This window comes from Epinephelus moara, chromosome 1, assembly GCF_006386435.1.
Source record: "Epinephelus moara isolate mb chromosome 1, YSFRI_EMoa_1.0, whole genome shotgun sequence".
NCBI classification, from domain to species: domain Eukaryota; kingdom Metazoa; phylum Chordata; class Actinopteri; order Perciformes; family Serranidae; genus Epinephelus; species Epinephelus moara.
Window position 1 is genome coordinate 36,993,270 of NC_065506.1, and position 18,340 is coordinate 37,011,609.

At 41.0% G+C, this 18,340-nt stretch overlaps 2 protein-coding genes across 2 annotated transcripts; both read left to right on the forward strand.

Annotated features, from left to right (window-relative positions):
- The first annotated feature begins 1,746 nt into the window (after nucleotides 1-1,746).
- On the forward strand, nucleotides 1,747-9,219 carry spata5l1 (spermatogenesis associated 5-like 1). Its single transcript, XM_050052028.1, has 11 exons — nucleotides 1,747-1,890; nucleotides 2,101-2,716; nucleotides 2,819-3,004; nucleotides 4,304-4,588; nucleotides 4,675-4,860; nucleotides 6,673-6,831; nucleotides 6,983-7,192; nucleotides 7,289-7,516; nucleotides 7,635-7,769; nucleotides 8,478-8,603; nucleotides 8,921-9,219. The coding sequence occupies exons 2-11, from the start codon at nucleotides 2,126-2,128 to the stop codon at nucleotides 9,056-9,058; spliced, it is 2,244 nt and encodes a 747-aa protein (XP_049907985.1). The 5' UTR covers nucleotides 1,747-1,890; nucleotides 2,101-2,125; the 3' UTR covers nucleotides 9,059-9,219.
- Nucleotides 9,220-9,366: 147 nt separating this feature from the next.
- Nucleotides 9,367-10,835, forward strand: c1h15orf48 (chromosome 1 C15orf48 homolog). The gene is made up of 5 exons (XM_050052039.1): nucleotides 9,367-9,464; nucleotides 9,569-9,628; nucleotides 9,764-9,852; nucleotides 10,007-10,067; nucleotides 10,375-10,835. Exons 2-5 carry the CDS (start codon nucleotides 9,590-9,592, stop codon nucleotides 10,441-10,443), a joined length of 258 nt encoding a protein of 85 aa, XP_049907996.1. The 5' UTR covers nucleotides 9,367-9,464; nucleotides 9,569-9,589; the 3' UTR covers nucleotides 10,444-10,835.
- The last annotated feature ends 7,505 nt before the right edge of the window (nucleotides 10,836-18,340 follow it).

Sequence of the window (18,340 nt, forward strand, 5' to 3'; positions counted from 1 at the left end):
AAAATGGTTGGACAACCATAACTATTCCCTTCACTATTATTATTATTATTCCATTTTTATTTTTTGCTATTTTCATGTATACATTTTATTTAAAACATGGAGACATTTCCAACAAAAGTACATGGACGGATCATGAGTCAATGGGCCCCTGGGCACAGATATCCAAAAGGCCCCACCATCTCTCTTACATAGGTGCAAGACATACAGACCTTTTGGTGTGTTTGCCTCTTTTTTTCTTCATTTTGTGTCTCTCAGTGACACTAGAATTTGTGGCCTTGCGCTGGGAAAACAATCACTCCCTAAATGCAGATAAGACCAAGGAGATGGTCATTGATCCTAGGTGGGGGAAAGGGCAGCACATGCCACTACACATCAGTGAGACAGAGGTAGAGAGGGTCAAAACCTTTAAATTTTGTGGCATGCACATCATCGAGGATCTCACCTGGTCTCACAACATACAACAGATCATCAAGAAATCACAGCAGTGATTGTACTTCTTAAGAAATCTGAGGAAACCTTGCATGCCAACCAATATCCTCAGCAACTTTTACAGCTGTACAGTTGAGAGTGTGGTATGTAAACTGCACTACTCAGGAAGGCCCTCTAGCATGTCATAAAAACTGCACAGTTCATTTCCAGAGCAGCCTTCCCCTCCATTCAGGACATTCATAACAGCAGGGTCATCAGGAAGGCCCACAACATTATCGAGGACAGTACACACCCCAACCACAGTCTCTTCACACTTAGCTGTCTCTCTTGGTGGGGCCTGATACTTTGAGCCCCTGGGACTGTGCCACATATGCCCCTTCAGTAATCCCTTCATTGTAAGGTACCAGACAGAGTTTACTGAGCAGTTAGCAAAATTAAAAAAATAACAGCAAGTGAGTTACTGACCCAAGCTAGGAAGGTCAAGGATCTGGGGGTCTTGTTCATGAGTGACAGTAGTATTGAGCATGAGATGGATCAGCGATTTGGCGCAACACCTGCAGTGGCACAACACCTGCAGTGATGCAATGCAGACCATTGTGGTTAAGAGAGAGCTGAGTTGGAAGACAAAGCTTTCAATTTACTGGTCTATCTACGTGCCAACCCTCACCTATGGTCATGAGCTCTGGGTAGTGACCAAAAGAATGTGGTTGCGGATACAAGCGGCCGGATGAGTTTCTTCCGTGGGGTGGCTGGGCTCAGCCTTAGAGATAGGGTGAGAAGGTTGGACATCTGGAGGGAGCTCGGAGTAGAGATGCTGCTCCTTTGTGTCGAAAGGAGTCAGTTGAGGTGGTTCAGGCATCTGATCAGGATCCTCCTGGACGCCTTCCATTAGAGGTGTTCTGGGCATGTCCAAGCGGTAGGAGGCCCCGGGGCAGACCCAGAACATGCTGGAGGGATTACATATCTCATCTGGCCTGGGAACACCTTGGGGTCCCCCAGGAGGAGGTGGAAAGTGTTGCTGGGGAGATACGTCTGGAACACTTTGCTCAGCCTGCTGCCCCCGTGACTTGGCTTCGGATAAGCGGTTGGAAATTGATGGATAGAAGGACGGAATAATAATAATCAATCAATAGATACTGAGATAAGTCAAACAAAAACATGACACACACACACATATATATATATATATATATATATATATATATATATATATATATATATATATATATATATATATATATTCATTATTTATTTTTTTAATCATAATAATTGTAACTAAGCGGAAGCGGAAATAAAACGGAAACCAGCCTCAACGTCTCGTCTCGCGCAGGGAAATGTTTTGGTTGACCATCTCCTATCAATGCCGCGTGGATTTTTGTAAACACTAGTTGGCCTGATGAATCGGCACCGCTGACACTTAAAGTATTTTAGCCACCATTCACCGGTGTCACACATTATCTGGTATGTAACGGTCTCAGTTTATTGTTAAAAAGTATTTATGGCAGCTAAGAATAAAGTTGTAGCTAGCAGCTAATGTTAGCAGCATGTAGCCTAGCTAAAGTTTACACTGTAGCTAAAGTGATGGCACGAGCTTCACTGCTTTGTGTCTGTTTGTCGCACTGTAATGAAGAAACAACGGTATCTGCTTACATTTCTTTATTTTACTGACAGTGTGTGAGACCGCTGAAGGACGATAATGTCTCTGCGGCTGCTGTCAGTGGATCCATCAGACCGGGGCTCTCAGAGATGCAGGCTGGGTCCAGGCTTGATGTCAGCGCTGGGTCTGAGTCTGGGCTCCCCTCTGCTGGTGTCAGTCCCCGGGGGGAGCTGCCTCTGCACCGCCTGGCCCCGGCCTGACCTGGCAGAGGGCTTCCTGCAGATGGACCTGAAGTGTTCCTCTCCCAGTCTCATCCCTTACCCACCTGCTCATCTCCACCTGGACCCCGAACAGCTCACACCTGTGCCCTGCCCCAAACTGAAAGGTGTCAGAATAACTGTGGTGGTCCAGAGTGCTGATTTTAAGAGACACACATCTCCTCGCCTTGTTCATGAGCTTGTGAAAGACATGCTGAAAGGTGTATATGTCCACAAGGGGCATGTGATAAACCTGGAGGATTTTGATACAGAGATTAGATATGTTGTTATTGAAAGCATCAATCTGGACTCTGCCAGTGCTGGATTAATCACCTCAAAAACTGGTGTGGAGATAACTGGCATCCAGACGGTCCGGCATTACAGGAGTCATCTACAGGGCCAGCAGGTGCCACCACTGGGGGGTCTGGAGGAGGTCAGCATATATTTACTGTAATGACATTTATAAGTATTCATCCATAGTGTGTAATCCCACCATGTGACACCTAAATTTGTTTTTTGTTTTACTGTATTTTAGGTTAGTGCCTCCTTGAGAGAGATGCTGCAGCTGCCTCTGTTCTATCCAGACACCCTGACCTCTCTTGGTGTGTCATGTCCCAGAGGTGTGCTCCTGGTGGGGCCTCCAGGTGTGGGCAAGACCCTGCTGGTCCGCAGAGTGGTGGGGGAGGTGGGAGCCAGCCTGGTGGTGGTTAGAGGGCCAGAGGTAAATATGTTTAACATTTCAGTCTGTTTATGTGTAACTGTATTTTTGTAAAAACCCTTGTTTATTATGATGTAGCAAATTGTCTGATCTCAGTTGAGAAGTTGTTAGACTGTTGAAACTATTCAAGGCACTTCCTTACACTGAGGCAACAGTCCTCTGAATACAATATTGACATAAAGCCTTTCCTTTTTTATTTGCAACATTGCCTACAGTTGCCCCATAAAACCACAGATATTAAAGGAATACTTCACACAATAAATGACCATTTGTAAATCAATTTGTCACAAACTCTCACACAACTCGTGCTGTATAATCCAAGTGTCATTTATCCAGCTGTATGCTCAGTACTTCTCAAACACATGCATTTTTGCTAAAAACTGAACTTAAAGTGAAACTTTTCTATACTCTCCTCAAAGCCAGACTGAGGTTTTTAGTGAAAATGCAACTCTTTGAGAAGTATAGAGCATACGGCTGGATAAATGAGACTTGGATTATACTGCACAAGTTGTGTGAGAGTTTGTAAACAGATGTTTTAATATAGTTTTGCTGTTGTTAAACGTAGTAACTCAATACAATCGTCACTTTTTGTGAGGGCATGCAAGAAAAACAGAGTTTTCTCCCTGAATTCAAGGTAACACAGCATGATTTACAAATTGACGTGTTGTGGGTGAAGTTTGACTTTAAAGGCTAAACATTCGGTAAGGCCAAAGCTCTGGCAGTTGGCATTTTAATACTGTTTCAGGGTTCATATGGTCATTATATTAGCCTACCCTAATTCAGAGGCAGGAGAGTACCAGAATATCATAAACAAGCAGATATATTGTTATATCACTATATGTGATTTAACACCTGTCATCATTGTGTTTAATCATCTACTGTCACAGCAGAACATCTGTCCCAGAACAAATAACAAGAAGATTTGTCCATTTCTGGCTGTTGGAAAGTCAGTTTTCCTTGAAAGCAGTCCATCCTCACATTTTCAAGTATCTTAATGTGACCCTGTTTTTTTGTTTGGCATTTTTTGCATTACGTGCTACAAGGAGTTGTACCAGAGATCTGTTGATGTTGTACATTTTGGATGATAGACTGAGATTGATTAAAATGACTACACTACTTTAGCGGCTTCAACCATTACAGATCCAAATTCAACCAAGCTGGGACACTATCATTTTACATTTAACATAAACACATTTACTTACTTTTTATATTGTAAAGCACTGTGTGGCCACATTTTTGTATCAATACAGCTTTTTAATATTACTGTATATCATAAATAATAATTGTAAATAATTGTTTCAGGTGGTGGGATCACGGCCGGGTGAGAGTGAGGAGAAGTTGCGTGCTGTGTTTGAGCGGGCTCAATCTGCAGCTGAAGAGGGTCCGTGTGTGCTGTTCTTAGATGAGTTAGACTCTCTGTGTCCAAGGAGGACCGGCTCGTCGGCACCAGAGAACCGCTTGGTTGCTCAGCTCCTCACACTGATGGACGGAATGAATCAGTCCGATCGCTTCCTCATCATCGGAGCCACCAACCGGCCGGACAGCTTAGACCCGGCACTGCGCAGGCCTGGAAGATTTGACAGAGAGGTGCAGATCAGACATATATAACTCAATACATAATGACAAATGTAAAAACATCTTTGAGGCCCTGAATTTTTACGTCTCTCGTTCAGGTTATCATCGGAGCTCCCACCTTGCAGCAAAGAAAAGCCATCTTGTGTGTTCTGTGTGAGAGGATGCCGGTGTGTCCCAGTGTGGACTTAGCTGAGCTGGCACAGAGAACCACAGGATATGTAGGAGCGGACCTCAGCGCCCTGTGCAGAGAGGCTGCCATGCTCGCTATACGGGAAAACTCAAAGGTAAATACAGCAATCAAGCAACATTTCATAAATAAAAGAGATACATGTAGTACCTTCTGTCAGGATATATTCAGATTGTATTGTATTTCACACAGTAGGTCTCATATGACTCAGGATCGTATTTTGTCGCTTCACTTATATTTGATTTTATATGTGGGCTCAACAGGAAAAAATCACATAAGTGCTCAGCTTTTAAGCTTGAGAAGAGTACTATGGTGGCTTTGTGGCAACCCAACTTGTGTACGCGTATTAAAAGTAGTGAGTTGTTTGTATTTAACCACCGAGCCATACAGAGTGCATCCCTGCCTCTTCAGAGCATAAACTACATCCATGGCAGTCACAGTCTTCCTCTTGGTGTGCTCGGTGTAAGTGATGGCATCACAGATAACATTCTTTAGGAAGACCTTGAACACACCGTGGGTCTCCTTGGACCAGAGATATGCTTCACTGTGAGCCAGACGGCTCGGTGATTCCCAGATGTTATCACTGAGAGCTTTACAGTGACGCTTAGCGCCTCCTATACTGAGTCCTTTTCCTCCTTTGCCTCTTCCACTCATTAATGCTAGTTTGAGTTTATTCTTATCTGATTTGGCACAGTCAAATCAGCGATCTAGGAAATGTGTTGTGCTGTATGTGTACCATAAAGTCGATCTGGTCCTCCACTAAAAAGATGCACTTGCATTTATGCTACAGTTCACAAAATGTGGTTTGCACTGACACACAGTTGGATTGCATTGCTAAAGATGCATTTTGCTTATTGTTTGTTTGACATATATTTCCCCAGGACACCCTGGAAATTAGTATTGATAGTATTGATATTAGTATTGTCCCTCACTGCTCTATGAGGAACAGTGTGGAGGGGGTGCGTGCCAGCCTGTCATGGATGAGGGTGGAGAAGGAGTAGGAAAAATTTGAGGAAATATCTGTGCCTTAAGAAAACCTACCCACCTTTATTCAAAGATAACTCACGGTACTGATAGACAACATCATGAACCCAGACATGCCTGCATGGAAAGCTTTATGCTACCCTTACCGATGACCAGTACGAACAGCAACTATCAAAAAAAACAATCTGTTTTACCAGCATATGATGTGATGTTTGTGAAGGTTATGCATATTCGTAGCGCTCACTTGGGTGATGCCTCAGTGTACAACCATGTTTTGTGCAGTCACATTTAGTACATGCAGTACATGCAGTACATATAATTCTGTGAGCCTGGGTCATGGGTTGTATTGACATTGTCTACGATGTCATATTTTAATATTTTGTCTTGTTTTTGGTGTGGACCGCAGGAAGAGTAGTCGTTACAGCGGTAACAACTAATGGTGATCCTGACTTGACACTAAAGAATACTGATTAGATTATTGTCAAAATTAAGATATTGTCCAACAGAGAGGGAAATTTGTCTTGGGCTTTTTACCTCCATGCTTTGCTTTGCAAATAAGCTATGCAAATATGCTATGTAAATAAGTAAGTTTATCTGTGAGTGCTGGTGTTCTGTTTGTTTTGATCCTCACCACAACCCAACACCCAACACATTGCTCAAAATTTTCATACATACATACATATAAAAGTTTGTTGATACATAAAATCAAACATAGCAAGCTTCTAGAAACACCTAGTCAAGCTGAATAAGCAAATGTGTCACAGCAAAGATGCACAGTCTGCGTCCTTTCACACAGTCTGCATGAGTCATCCTTATAAAATAAAGTAAATTGTAATTTAAGTGTAAAAGCTGCTATAATGGCTTTAGAGCGTTGATTCCTCAAAGTCATGATTGCTTTTTTTTCCTTGTGTTGTGTTATCTGCAGGATTCAGGAGAGCAGGCGGTGGGTATGAAACACTTCCAGGAGGCCCTGAAGGTGGTGCGTCCCTCCTGCCTGCGGAGCAGCCTGGGCAGGACGGAGCTCTCTCCGGTGTCATGGGAGCAGATAGGAGGCCTGGATGAGGTCAAACTCAAGCTAAGACAGGTGACTGTGCAGCAGTGTTTGAATTATAGCAATGTAAACCACAAAGAGTCGTCATCTGAACATGTTTACCGATCAAGACTGATACAGAAAAAAATACTTCATAGATTCTCTCTTCCTTCCATCCTTCCTCTCTCCTGTCTGAACATCAAAGAGTATCGAGTGGCCGATGTTATACCCCGAGGCGTTTGTTCGTCTGGGTCTGTGTCGACCCCGTGGCGTGCTGCTCTACGGACCTCCAGGATGTGCAAAGACTACACTCGTCAAGGCCGCAGCCAGCTCGTCTCACTGTGCCTTCCTGTCTGTCAGTGGTGCTGACCTCTACTCTCCCTATGTGGGAGACTCAGAGAAGGCTTTAGCGCTGGTACTTTCTTTTCTGCAATAACACTTATCAGTGGCTGCTGTGTTCTTATCCTTCTGTTTAATCAATAAACGTCTTCACCTGTCTGTCCATGCGTAGCTGTTTCGTCAGGCCCGCGCCTGTGCTCCCTGCATCCTGTTCCTTGATGAGATTGACTCTCTGATTGGCTCGCGGTCAAACAGTCAGACACCGAACAGCGTTCAGACCCGCCTCCTGTCTGTGCTCCTAAATGAGATGGATGGGGTCGGCCTGAAGACGCTGGAGAGGAGAGGGACAGAGAAGATCCTCCAGGCGGAGGGAATGGAGGAGAAGCAGACGCAGGAAAAGGTCAGATGTTACGGAAACATGTTTGAGGCTGTCACTACATCTATTAACACCACATTTGATCGTAATGAGGTGAATACATCAACACTTTATGCTGTAACCTGTTTTTGCTCTCTGACAGTTGGACTGCCAGGAAGTATGCAACAAAGAGGTGATGGTTGTAGCTGCTACAAACCGACCTGACTGCTTAGACAGTGCCCTCCTCAGACCTGGCAGGCTGGACCACATCATCTATGTCCCACCACCTGACCAGCAGGTAAGCTGTTTGTCCAAAGGAAATTAAATCTGAAGTCATACAGAAATCTTGTATGATATTTTTAGAGGCATTTTTTTTTTCTTTTTAATATTTATTAAAACAAGTTCCTCGACAGTAATTCTCACGCAACTGTCCACACACAAATCACACTGGTATAAGAAAAAACACACAATAGTAAGAAGATATAAGGCAGGTTAAACATACTTTTAGCATCAAAGTACAAAATAATAGAAGACCATCTGTCTAAATACATGTCCATCTGGAGATGCAGTATCGTGGTTATGTTTTTAAAAACAGATCGCAGCCTCAAGTGTTAAGGTCTGTTGATCCAGGGTAGGAGGGTCGGGGTTAATCCAGTTCATTGTAATAATTTCTCGGGCTATTAACATAAGTGCTCTGAGCATGTATTATTTATTTTTCTCCACCCCCCCGTAGATATGCTTTGCTCAAAATCAACTAATGTGGTTCCAAGTTCAGGATTCTCCTATTTCCCTTTTTTAACCTTCTCCCTATAAACCTGTAGTTTAATCCCAAAAAATGTGAGAAAAGTCATCTCAGTCTATTACTGTACATCCAGTACAACTCAAAATGAGTGGGCACCTCTTTGATCATCAGAGAGAACCGATTTAAAAGATAGTTGTGCCTTTTTGTATTGGCGTATCTTTGATTCACTAACCTTTAACTTACCTTGGATGTCCTTGTGTCTAGGCTCGTCTCTGCATCCTGAAGGTGTCCACACAGTCGATGCCTGTGGGTGCTGATGTGTGTCTGGAGGACCTGGCAGCAAAGACCGAGCTTTACTCTGGAGCTGACCTGGAAAACCTGTGTAAAGAGGTAATGTGAAGGCCACATTTTCAAAAATAGGTTTCTACCATTTTATAGGGGAGTTTTTACTTATTCGCTGTGACAGTCCAAGGACAGAGGGATGTCATATGCTGTAAAGTCCTCTGAGGCTAATTGTGATTTGTGATATTGGACTTTACAGATCTTGAAATTGAAATTAAATTGAAGTTACTATTTGCACAGCCTTTTGAGGCATGCCGAGTAATTGGGCTACAATGAACTTGACTAATCTGTAAAACACTGTGGGTTGCCTTTGGGTATGAATTGTGCTACATAAATTAATTGAAATGTGTTTTTTTTGTTTCCAGGCAGCTCTGTTGGCACTACAAGATGAAAACATGGAGGCGTCTGTCATCGAACACACACACTTCCTCCGGTCCCTCAGCAAAATGAGCCCCTCTCTCACTGCCCAGCAGATCCGTGCATATCAAACACCTCCCAGATGACAAAGCAGATATGTCCTTTGACTTGTATTATTACACCAAATATGCTTTGAAATAAAAAAAAAAGGTAAAGGTATAACCTGACCCTGTTTCCTGGTATTTTCTTGTGTTTTCTGTCACTGACAAGCACTTAAAATCTTACAATGTCTGAGATCTGTGCTCCAAAACATCGTCCAGCAACTGACCTTCAGTTTTCAAATGTGGCCACAAGAGGGGGCTCCACACTCAAAATTTATTGATCATCAAATTAGATGTGTGGACGAATTGAACTCCACTGGTGCAGTTGAGCAGAGGAAGCTGTGTCTGTCTACGTGCCTTTCACCTCGTACTAACCCCTCATCCAGCCTACATCAGACAGCCTCACAGGATGCTGAGCTGAGAGGCGTTAAGGACTTCTCGGCAACAACAGGTGAGACCTTCCACACAGCTGCCTCTGTGACTTGTTGACTTTAATTTACTGAATGGACCATCGGACTCATTGTTGAGTGGAAATGTGATCCATTTCTCTTTTAGGTACTTGAGACATTCGCAAAAATGGTTGGGTTTTTCCAAATGTTGAGGAAGAAAAAGGAGGTGAGACGTCATTTTTATGATGTTCAAAGTTATTTTGTGTTGTCTGGTTATTGAATTTGTAGCCCATGTAGGATATTATATGTATGTTTATATTATGGTGCTTATTTAAAACTCATTTTTACATGTGTGTTTCAGTTGATCCCTCTCATAGGGTTCATGGCTTTTGCTGCAACAGGAGCAACCTCTGCTGCAATCTACTTTCTGTTTACTAAACCTGATGTTATGTGAGTGTTATTGCACTTTTTTCTAATTTCGATAAACTTAAATTCCACTCTAATAAAGTGCTTTAAATTGCACTGAACTCTACACCTGTTCTCATACTTGAACCTGACTTCTATCAGCCTCAAGTGATGCAACATTTTCATTCATTGTTTTTAGTTTGAATAAGACCAGAAACCCAGAACCATGGGAGAGAGTGGACCCATCAAAACCTCAAAAGGTAACATCTAAGATTATGCAACATTTTATAATCCATGTATAGTTTTTAATGAGCTTGATAAGCTTTTTTATGTCTTGGCACTGAGATATGAGCAGAATCTGGGAGTGCGCAGCTGCAAACTGCTGAGTCACTGAGGAGGAAATGTTATCAAATTGGTATCCGCCTGCTGTTGTGACAAAAGATTGATGGTGTTTATGTTACAATACATGTTGGTACACGCTACTCGTGTGACATGTCACTTTTAGTTGATGTAACGTGCAAATACGTCATGTGAAACCTAATTTTTCTATCTGGCATTTTGCTGCAGCTCATCACCATCAATCAGCAGTGGAAACCAGTGCAGGAGCTGGAGCTGGTGAAGAATCTCACCAAGTAAATAAAAGGCAGGCATCTGCCTGAAAGATCCACAGTGTGACCAACCAACCTGCCTGCCCCCCCATCAGTCTAACAGAATCCTTTCCGCACAAACTAGGATGCTTTGACAGTCAGTGTGCGGAAATGCTTCTGCTCCACTGGTGGGGTTTCACCCGGCTCTGGACATCCATCCATAACTGTAGAAAACTGTCATAACAGGTAGCCGTGCTGCCATGAAGTGTAAAAGACTAACTAGCTGTGATCACAGATAGGGAGCAACATTTACACTGATAAGCTGTGGTGTTTAATTGCTGTTAATGAAGTTGTGAAGAGTGTCTAAATATAAAAGACATAGAATGTAAACTCTGTAAGTGAAGTACTGTACAGTGTCAATAAATTATTGTTGTAAACATATTCAACTGTCTTTGTCAGTGTTGCTTTTGTTCTCAAAATTCAACACATTTTTCTGCAGGATTATTTGTATTCCTGTCTGTAGATACTTAAAATATTGTGGTTTGTATTACAGAGCAAATAGTAATATCTCCTCTTAGCTTTATCTGCCTCACAAAAAGTGTTTGAACCATAAATGCAGTGCTGAAAATTGTAAATACCCTACATAGCAAAACATAACACAAGGAAAAGTAAGGTGATACTCTATATTTTCCTTTTTGTCAACAAGTCCTGTGAAAACACCAAAACTAACACTGACTTCATCCTGATAAGAAATATTATCTGTGCAGCCAAAGCTAGCTCACTGCTCTGTGCCACAGGCGTTACCACTAACATTAACAATGGACCCACTGTGTTCACGTGTGCCAGTGTGCCACTATTCATGATAACATGATCCTAAAATGGAAACGGCTACAATTCAGCCATCATAATTTTTTATTCACGCCTGGGTATTTTGTAATGTTGTCCCAAAACTATAAAAACAAATGAGCTACATGATAGCACTTTCTAACATGTTACTCATTTATGATGAACACGAGCACTGTAGTTCAGTCTGAGTTGATCCCACATGCACTCGACAGGCGCTGAAGATACTCACTAGTGAAATGTTTCTTAAACGGGAGCAGGGGTGTAAATATAGACAGTGCAGGCAGTGTGGTTGCACCCTAACCCTAGCCACCCCAAGGGGCCTGATTGCCACCTGGAAACACACCTGTGTTCAAAGAACTCGCGTTAAATGAAAAATTGTGCAATTTTCTATATATGCCCTCAAAAAGGCAAACCCATCTCCATCATGGTTTTCTGCTTTTGTACAATTGTTTAGTACAAAGAGAGCTGGACCCAAAAGCGTGACTCAGACAGCTGTTCAGTTTAAAGTGGCACTCAGGAGAAACAGGGCAGGCAGGCTGAGCAGGGCTGGGAACAGGTTGGCAGGCTGGTGTGACAGGCTAACAGGTTTCGGCAAAAAAAAAAAAGAAGAGGAAAAAAAAAAGCAACAAATAAGCCGTAGTTAACACCACAAGGTAGACTAAACGACCTGGCAAAGACTGCAGTGCAGAGCCGGGGTATTTGTCCTTCTGGGGTTGATTAATAGATGGCTTTCAGGTGAGCAGGCTGATTGGCAGCAGGACTGATGAGAGCCTTGTCCGGACACACAGACAGAGAGAGAGACAAACAAGGAGCCACAAAAACAAAGGGGAGGGGGGAAACAGCTGACACATGAGGAGTGAAGGAGAGGCACAGACTGACAAAAATACTACCAATCTATGACAAAATTATATGCTAATTCCACAAAAACTTTGAAACTACAATTTAACTATAAAACTACTTAGTTAAACTAATAATTTCCTATTGCTTTTGTACTTTTTGTCAGGTATGTTATGATGGTTGCTGGGTAATAAGTATGTAGATGCTGTCCAATATCAAGTCTCTGTTTAATCATGTAATGAGACAATATGATTTACAGCAGCTACTTTAGGTGCAAAATCTCTCCAGACTGACAGGCTGGGCACCTCTGCTGTTCTGTTACAATAAGTTCAATAAGAATGTAAATGTAGTTCAATAAATCACACTTTATATTTAGTATTTCTATTTTCAAGGAAATCGTTAACTGCTACCACAAATGCATTTATGTTTACGTTGTTTTACTGTGTTTTTACTGTGTGAAAAAAGTATTTCAAACAGGGGAACATTACTGAAAAGAGAACCACTACACTAGTGCACTAAAATGTGTGTTAATCCACCACTGAAAGTAGTCCCAAATAGATGCACTATTACTCCTGCTAAAAACTACAGTGTCCAGCCATTTTGGAAAACTGGTGACTGTTTTTAAAGGAATAATTTTTGGGAAATGTGCATATTCACTTTCTTGCTAAGTCAGATGATGATGTGTACAATCTGTATAATAGCCTAAGCTGCCGTCAGCAAACAGCTAGCCTGGCTCCATCCTCCTGCCAGCACCTAAAATATTCACTAATTATTTAACAAGTCATAGCTCGTTTGGCAGCGTGGTGCAGTGATTCACATTATCGCCTCGGGTGCAGAGTTTCCATGTTCTCCCCGTGTCAGCATGGGTTTTTTCCAGGTACTCCCACTTCCTCTCACAGTCCAAAAGCATGCAGGTGAATTGGTGACTCCGAATTGCCCGTAGGTGAGAATGTGAGTGAGAATGAGTGTGAATGGTTGTCTGTCTCTATGTGTCAGCCCTGTGATAGTCTGGTGACCTTTTCCAGGGTGTATCCTGCCTCTTGCCCGATGTCAGCTGGGATAGGCTCCAGCCCCCCACGACCGGCTAATTTATGACCAGGAACAATAACAATAACCACTTATCCCCATAGGATAAGTGGTTATTGTTATTGTTCCTGGTCATAAATTAGCCCTGCACATAACGCCCTGTAAAGCCACAACTATTGTTTCTACACTTCAGTTTTTACAAGAGTTAAACAAGATATAATGTGATTAGTGAGCTTTAAAGCTCCACACCAGCAGATTTTGTCACCTCTAAACAGAGCTTTGACAGAGCATTAACTGCTTCTCCCTGTCTTCAGTCTAAGCAAAGCTAAGCTAACTGTCTGCTAGCTCTAGCTTCACAGCTACTTAGTGCGCAGACATGACAGGGGCAATGACCTACTCATTTTACTCTCAGCAATGAGTGAAACTGACAGACTACATTTTTGAAAACAAATGGGCTTGTATCTGAAGGCTGGGAAAATGCTATCTAATGCATTGTTGACTTTAGTCTTTTCCTGGGATATGTTGACATTAAGAAAGATTAATGCCAGTCTGTTGTTTCACACTTGGATTACATGCGGTAAAAACCTCATTAAATAGACTTCTTTTCACTGTAGACAGTTTGACTTATGAGAAAGAGCACAAGTAACAGCAACAATGGCTCAATGGCATGTTTTATCGAGACACTTGAATGTGTGTTCCACTAAAACATGGCAGTGAGCCAGTACACACAATTGGCCTATCAGTTCCCGGAAAAGGGATTAATAATGTTACTAGATCCAACTGTGTTTCCTTTGCAACGACAAGTGAGAAAAATATCTAATTCTTTAAATTTGGAAGGCTAAATGTTCATATTTATTTGAAGAAATGATCTCACCTGCAGCTCCCACATGATCTTAATCAGCAGATAGAGTTCGCCATGATGTCATGTAATTAGAAATGTATTATAAATTTATGAGCAAAAGTCATTTGAGAAAATCTAGACTGGAGACCTATCCTAGCTGACATTGGGCGAGAGGTGGGGTTCACCCTGGACAGGTCACCAGACTATCACAGGGCTGACACATAGAGACAGACAACCATTCACACTCACATTCACACCTACGGACAATTTAGAGTCACCAGTTAAGCTGCATGTCTTTGGACTGTGGGAGGAAGCCGGAGCACCCGGAGAAAACCCACGCTGACACGGGGAGAACATGCAAGATCCACTTTTTATTCAAAAGGTGCAGTCAGTATTTGTTTACAAGCTGTTTGCAGACGAGAAGATGGCAAGGTGTTGCCAGGGAGGAGCAGCTATAAAGTAATTACTGCCATAGGCCTACAAGCAATGTCCAAATGCACTCATCCTCTATTTTTATGGCTGCGTGGGCATTCATCACTCCCATTGTGTTCTCTAATAGGAGACAATCCTCTTAACGGCTGTCTCATATCTCAGAAGGGAGCAAAAACATCAGATAACCCGTGTTCAGTGTCAGACTGTGGCACAGTGTGGCAGACAGCCGCTGAACTGTTGAATCTGAAAGGGCTTTCGTGAATTATTAAACGCTAAACAAAGGCTGTGAACGAAAACGGACAGGGAGGTCTGTTTCAGGAAACCCTTCTATCTGGTTTTACTTACAAGCTCGTTGGGTTATACATCATCATGTCAAAAAGGGTGTTTCACATTTTAAGCATTTCCTTCCTCCTCGCTGTTATCGTTTACCCTAATATGCTTTTACATGTGGTTTAAAATGTTATGTAGTTTTTTTCCCCCAGTCACATTTCAAAGCTTTTGAGAATGTAAACAGGAGATACTGTGGATGAGCACGGGCCTAAGGGCATTTTCAGCTCTCTTGTATCATATGGTCAAATACGTGTAGTGCGAGACAGAGAGGGACCTTAATACCACCTATCAAGCAGCTGAAAGGTTATTTAGGGAAACAATGATCAGAGAGGAAGGATATAGAGGTGGTGCAGGAATCTGTGTACGTGACACAGTCACACACGTCACGACACCACAGACCATGTGAGCAGCAAGTAAAGCAGGTAGTCACTCCCACAATGTATGACAAGTAAGAGATGGAATTCCCCTTGTGCTGTCTAGCGGCGCATTTCAATGCTGTAACAGTGAAAACAAGTTGAGAACGTGATCTATTTTGGCCTGCATGTTGTTTTTTTTGCTCAGGTACAGACACTAGTAACTGAAGAGGCCTCATTACAGCAGTTTATGATACTCTTAGGTGAAACAGAGCAGTCAGGTGGATGTTGTAAAACTATTGGCTTGACTGCAATGCAAACAGAGTGCCTGCCTTTGGTTGCCTGGATACGGAGACACTCCCAGTTAACTCATATTGTCAGTGATAAACCTTTGATATGTCCACATTTTGAATATTAACCTTGTTTTATGTGAAAAGCCTCAGTAAGCTGACGTTTTCATGTTTCAGTTATACTTAGTCTTAAGTATTTTAGCCATTTACCACAAGATTCACAGACTCTCAGTTTGGACATTTTAAAAGAGGAAGTTCACCAATTTTCAGCCATAATTACGTAAGTGTTTTATCAGTATTCATACTGTGTAGAACTTTTATTTCCCCCTGAAGGGAGGCTTTATTCACCATCAAATCTGCCCCTAATAATGCAAGTAAAACTACAGCTTTAAAGCAGTTTCATTATGATAAGTACAAGCACTCTTGGGACAGAAATGTGTGTTGAATGCTGCTGGTCATCCCAGTGTTGGGAAATCATTTTGCAAGCTACCAGTTACTTCACACTGGCAGAGACTGCACTACAGCAAAACTACCCTCAGGAGAAATCTTGTTAGGTTACCTAAAGCAACACAGAAAAAATAGCTTAAATTGGCAAAGTACATGTCATACGATATGACAAAATATAATACAAAAAAGTCCCATGCCAGCAAAAAATGTCCTTTAATGGTTTTATTCCAAGAGGTGCTGTTGTTGTTCACAGGTCAAACATAAACCAAAAAGCCCAGCATTCATGGGAAAGTGCAGGATGTCAGTTTTAGTTTTGTACAGTGTTCGACAGACACCTGCACTCACATGCAACAACTTATCTGAACATTTGTTAATAAAAAGCCAAAATCAATACTTACTAATACTGACTAACTGACACCAAATACATCTAAGTTTAGTTTTACAAATTCAGATTCAAAACTAAATATTTTTTAAAGGGTGAGCTGACAATCCAGCTTCCTGGCGACCTGAGAAGGGTCAGGGCGGGTCAAAGGGGGTCAACAGAGAAGCAATGTTAAAATCATGATTAAAAAACATTCATTTTTCTTTATGGTCCACAAATTATGAAAATTACTTGTAGTTTATGTAGTTAGGCTACAGAAAATGTCAAAAAAAAGTATTTTAACTACTTAAACTACTATGACTGTGCAAATATGAATGTAGAGGAAATACCAGCAAGCTCCTTTGAAATGTAGCCGTGTTAAATGACATGTAGTTCATACTGATTCAGCCCTGTGTGCACCATCATTTGAGATGAAAGGTGGTAAATAGAGGTGTGTAACTCAACCTGTGTGTATTTGTTATCTTATCAAAATAATATCTCTGCCATGGTAAAAGTGCCACCCAGTGGTGAAAGGTGACAACAACGTGTGCAGCTACATTTTACCGACCATCTCTGTTTATACTTTTTCTTTCGGTTCCAGAATTCGCAGATGAATAAAACATGGAAAAATTTGGACAAAGATGAGACAAACATCTGCAGCAGTTATTGATTCAGTGGAAAACAAATATTCACATTTGAAAAGAAGCTCTCGGTTGGATTGTGGAAATAAGCAGGTGATCCATAAATCATAAAATACTGTCAGTAGCCATTAAAAAAAAAACATTTTCACCATGTTTTTACTTTCGACATAAAATATTATAAATCAACCTGTGAATGATATGTGAACCAACCCCTCTGTAAAACCAGAATATAGAAAGGAATAAATGTGAAGGTTTGGTGTTTGAAAGTACTACTGAAGTGGAGATTTCTGACTCTGAGTATGAGAAAAAAAATCTAATTTTGAGAAAATTGCCTTTAAAGATATGTATTGTAAAATTCCATACATTTTTAAACTAAAAATAAGACTCTACAGGTGAATAGGGTAAACACTTTAAGCATTAGATACTACCATGAAACTGAAACTTCCCTTGTTTACTTTTACATAGAATTTTTTTTTAAATTACAAGTTCTCTGAAATGTTATGTATGAATATGTAAATATGTAAATGATTGATGCATTATGTAATTAAATATAGAGGGGTGAGAATCAGAGAGGCATAAGATACATTTGATCAATTTTACAGAACAGCAAAAACAAGAAATTACTATACTTTGTCACAACTTTACTGATTTTACACTTTAATATGAAAATTTGAAACTAAACTAAAATGTGATTCACAGTATACATTTTACAGTATACAGTACAGTATACTACAGAAATTATATTTTTTTCAAGTGTTTAAATGCACTATGCCCCAAATAGTTCAGTGTGTTTTTTTGGTTTTTGATTATTAACTCTAAATTGGTTTCACAACTTTCCTTCTGGCAATAGAAAGAGCTCATCAGGAGCTTACATTTGATTTATACAACTCATTTTTGCCCAAAATAACAAAATAAATATGCAAATGATGCATTATGTAATTAAATATCAAAGGGTGAGAGACTTAAGGGACATTCAATCAACTTACAGGACAGCCAAAACAAAAAATGACTATACTTTTTCCCGACTTGATTAATTTCAATTTTCAATATTAAAACTTAACAAAAAATGTGGATGACAGTATACTTAGTAGTATTTTTACATTTAATAAAATATATTTTTGAGTGTTTAAGTGCACTTATGCCCTTTTTGGCCCCAGATGTTTTAGTGTGTTCTTTTTTTTTTATTCTAAATTTTTTTTAATAACTCTGGATTGCTTTAGACTATCCTTCTGGTAATAGAAAGAGCTCATCCGGAGCTTACATTTGATTAATATTACAAATTTTTGCCCAGAATGTCACTTATGCCCCTCTGTGGGTGAAAGGCCTATTTTACATACATCTCCAGAACAGAAATTTGCACCAAAATAAACACCTAAAAGTGTATTTTGGACATTTTCTTTGCGCTTCTCTAAAAGACGACACATTATGGAAGCAAAATAGCCCAAAACGTCCAAACTGACCACAGTATCAAACTGTTTTCACCTGTATTATCTCCCCTTAAACAGTGTGAAGTTGTCCAGAGAAACGATACTGAGAGACACA